This window comes from Cajanus cajan, chromosome 8 (assembly GCF_000230855.2).
Source record: "Cajanus cajan strain Asha chromosome 8, NIPB_CcT2T_4, whole genome shotgun sequence".
Lineage (NCBI taxonomy): Eukaryota > Viridiplantae > Streptophyta > Magnoliopsida > Fabales > Fabaceae > Cajanus > Cajanus cajan.
The window spans coordinates 10,978,060-10,981,524 of NC_138524.1; the positions used below are offsets into that span (position 1 = coordinate 10,978,060).

The window sequence follows — 3,465 nt, forward strand, 5'->3', positions numbered from 1 at the left end:
TAGATGTTTGTCTAAGTACCAATTAAATTAGATCTAAATTAGATTTCCAGCCCAACCAACCTTTTCCTTTCTTTTACTTTAACTAATAATTTTAAGTTTAAATTTTTTATATATACTTATGTAACTCTGTTGGTAAATATTTAGAAAAAAAAAAAAAAAAACTTTTCCATCATATTAGTCCTATCTAATTTACATAGGATTGTAAAAAATATAATGTATTGATAATTTTGTAAAAAAATCATTTAAAATAACAAAAAGTAAAATAAAATTAGTTTATCAACCAAATGTAGTACTTAACCCCTAATTACACAGACCTAGCTAATATAGTTTGTAGTCAAACAAGTACTCTCTCGATTTGATCACAAAATCACAATAAGTATTATTAATCTTCTTTTTAAAAAAAAAAACATTGTAACATAATATACTAAGGATTATTAATAAATTAAAGATATACATATATATATATAAAGATAATTAATATTACATTAAAATTAAAATACCACTTTTAAAAAATCATATTATATTTATTATAAAATAGAAAGAATATAGATATACTATTAATGAAAATAATACACATTTTGATAACCGTCTCTTTGATGACAATTTTACTTGAATAAATTTGATCCTATTTTCATTTTTGTAATTTTTTAAATTATTTATAAATAACTATTTTACATCTATAATTGTTCAAAATTATTTAGACTCTTCAATTATTAATTGCTTGTTTATATTTGTTCTGGCCAAAGGGTGAACTAGAGTTTTTTCCTAGGTTGAGCCTTAGAGCCAGAGCATTTAAAAGTGTAATCTGCCCTCTTAACTCTAGGGTTTTAGGTTTTATACTTTTCTGTTCATGAGCTTTTTGGGCCTTGTGAGCCCGAGGATTTCTATAACGGTTTTCCTTGGGAATATTTGATTATCAAAGATAGGATTTTTATCCTTGATTCTCGGACTAGTCCAAGGGATGAAACCCACTCGGATTTTGGCCGACCACACCCTGGTCAGGCTCACCATGGCCGACCACACCCTGGTCGAGCTCACCATGGCCGACCACATCCTGACCGAGCTCACCATGGCCGATCTCACCTAGGTCGAACCAACTCCCGTGGCCGGATAAGATCGATCTTTTCCCGAGTGTCGCCACGTGGCAGGTGTGAAGCGGGTCTCGATTCCTTTCCTACGAATTGCATTGGAAATAGGCCGAGACGGTACAATATTTAACTTCAATTATTTATATTTAAAATAAAATACATGAAAGAACGAAATACATATTTATTTTATAATAAAAAATAGCTCATATACAATCAATTGATATAAGAGTTAATAATCAATACACTACTAATGTAAAGTTTTTTATACTGACAACCAATGATATTTTTTTAAGTTGTTTATTTTATTTTTATTTCATTAAATAAACAACTAATATGATACTATTAAAAAATATAATTAATTATCAGTGTAATAATATACACTAATTGTGTATAACTGATTAACACTTCATATAATACCGCATCTACACAAGTTTTGCGGTCTAAGAGCCCATACTTAAAGAAATATGAGTCGTTTACTACATGGATCTTTGAATCTATTCAAACTAAATTAATTAAATATACACGCGTGAGTTATAATGTTATTTATTGATATTTTTCCTTTAATTTGAAGCATTGTATTTGTATATTGACTTTGTTTGGTTAGAAGACGGGCTTTTCATATTATTTTACTTTATAAAAAAAAAAAGAGCAACAAATAAATATTATTAAAAATAAATAAATAACAGTAAGGATTGAGTTTTCAACAAATGTTAAAATAAAATACGTTAGTTTTTATTATTTTTTTATAGTTTTGTGAATGGACACTCTCTTGTTTTATAGTATCTGGGTTTGTTTAGGTGCATGTATATCCTATTGTCTTCTGAAATTTATTTTTCTCTAGAATATTTTTGTGTACAATTGGAGTTATTTTTTTTTTTGCTTTGCATAGCCACACAAAACAACCTATAGAAGTGATCCACGATGACACACTCTCTATCTTGCATACCAAACACGTACCCAAAGCAAAGCAAAGTACAATTCCAATTCCTTCACGCAATGCATCAACCTATTTTTATCTCTTACATTCCCACACAAAGCGATATACACGTAAGGGAAGATAAAAAAAAATAATAAATAAAAAAAAACATGTCTACAACATCGGATTCCAATGCCACTGTAGTGGAAGAGTGTCGTGGCGTTCTTCACGTTTATAGCGACGGTTCCATAGTACGCTCCTCAGTTTCAAGCTTCAACGTTCCTGTCCACGACGAGGGCACCGTTTTATGGAAAGACGTCGTTTTCGACTCTTCCCATGATCTTCAGCTTCGGCTCTACAAGCCAGCCGACTCAGCCGCCTCCAACCTTCCCGTTTTCTACTTCTTCCACGGCGGCGGCTTCTGCATCGGCTCACGCGCTTGGCCTAACTGGCTAAATTATTGCTTTCGGCTCGCTTCTCAGCTTCGAGCCGTAATCATTGCCCCGGATTATCGGCTCGCTCCTGAGAATCGGCTCCCAGCCGCAATCGAAGACGGCTTGGCGGCTCTTAAGTGGCTTCAAACTCAAGCCGTGAGTAATGAGCCGGACCCCTGGTTGAGCCACGTGGCTGATTTTAGCCGCGTGTTCATTTCGGGTGACTCGGCTGGAGGAAACATAGCTCATCATTTAGCGGCTCGGCTTGGGTGCGGCTCGCCCGAGCTGGCTCCGGTTCGGGTGAGGGGCTATATTCTGTTGGCCCCTTTCTTTGGTGGAACAATCCGAACCAAGTCGGAAGCTGAAGGACCAAAACATGCTTTTCTAAATTTAGAACTCATTGATAGGTTCGTAATTTAAATATATTCTCTTTATATTTTGGTGGGCATAGGACAATTTTGGTTCGATTTTGTTGATTAAGGTCTATGTTTTAATTGTTTTTGTTCCTTAATGAGTAGGTATTGGAGGCTTTGTGTACCCGTTGGGGCCACTAGTGATCACCCTCTCGTGAATCCGTTTGGGCCGAATAGTAAGAGCCTTGAAGGAATTAATCTAGATCCAATTTTAGTGGTGGCTGCTGGAAGTGATTTGCTTAAAGACAGGACAAAGGATTACGCAAGGAGGCTTAAGGAGTGGGGTAAAGATATAGAGTATGAAGAATTTGAAGGACAACAACATGGGTTCTTTTCTACTGATCCCAACTCTGAATCATCCAACAAGTTGATGATGGTTATCAAACAATTCATGGAGAAGCATCTAGGGAAAGTTTGAAGGGAGGTTTTAAATTTAAACACTACTACAACAGTACAACATGCATGTGTTATTGTAGTACTTTTACGTTTAACTCATCATATACTAGGTTTTGGTACGAACGATGAGGATAAATAATACATGATAAAGTATGCATTACCCAAAAGGTGTTTGTGTTGAACTGCAATTACAACAAAACTTTTCTCTTCAAAGCTAA

At 34.5% G+C, this 3,465-nt stretch overlaps 1 protein-coding gene across 1 annotated transcript; it reads left to right on the plus strand.

The window, feature by feature from the left end:
- Positions 1-2,087: 2,087 nt before the first annotated feature.
- On the plus strand, positions 2,088-3,465 carry LOC109814244 (strigolactones hydrolase CXE15). Its single transcript, XM_083062597.1, has 2 exons — positions 2,088-2,845; positions 2,957-3,465. The coding sequence occupies exons 1-2, from the start codon at positions 2,175-2,177 to the stop codon at positions 3,267-3,269; spliced, it is 984 nt and encodes a 327-aa protein (XP_082918723.1). The 5' UTR covers positions 2,088-2,174; the 3' UTR covers positions 3,270-3,465.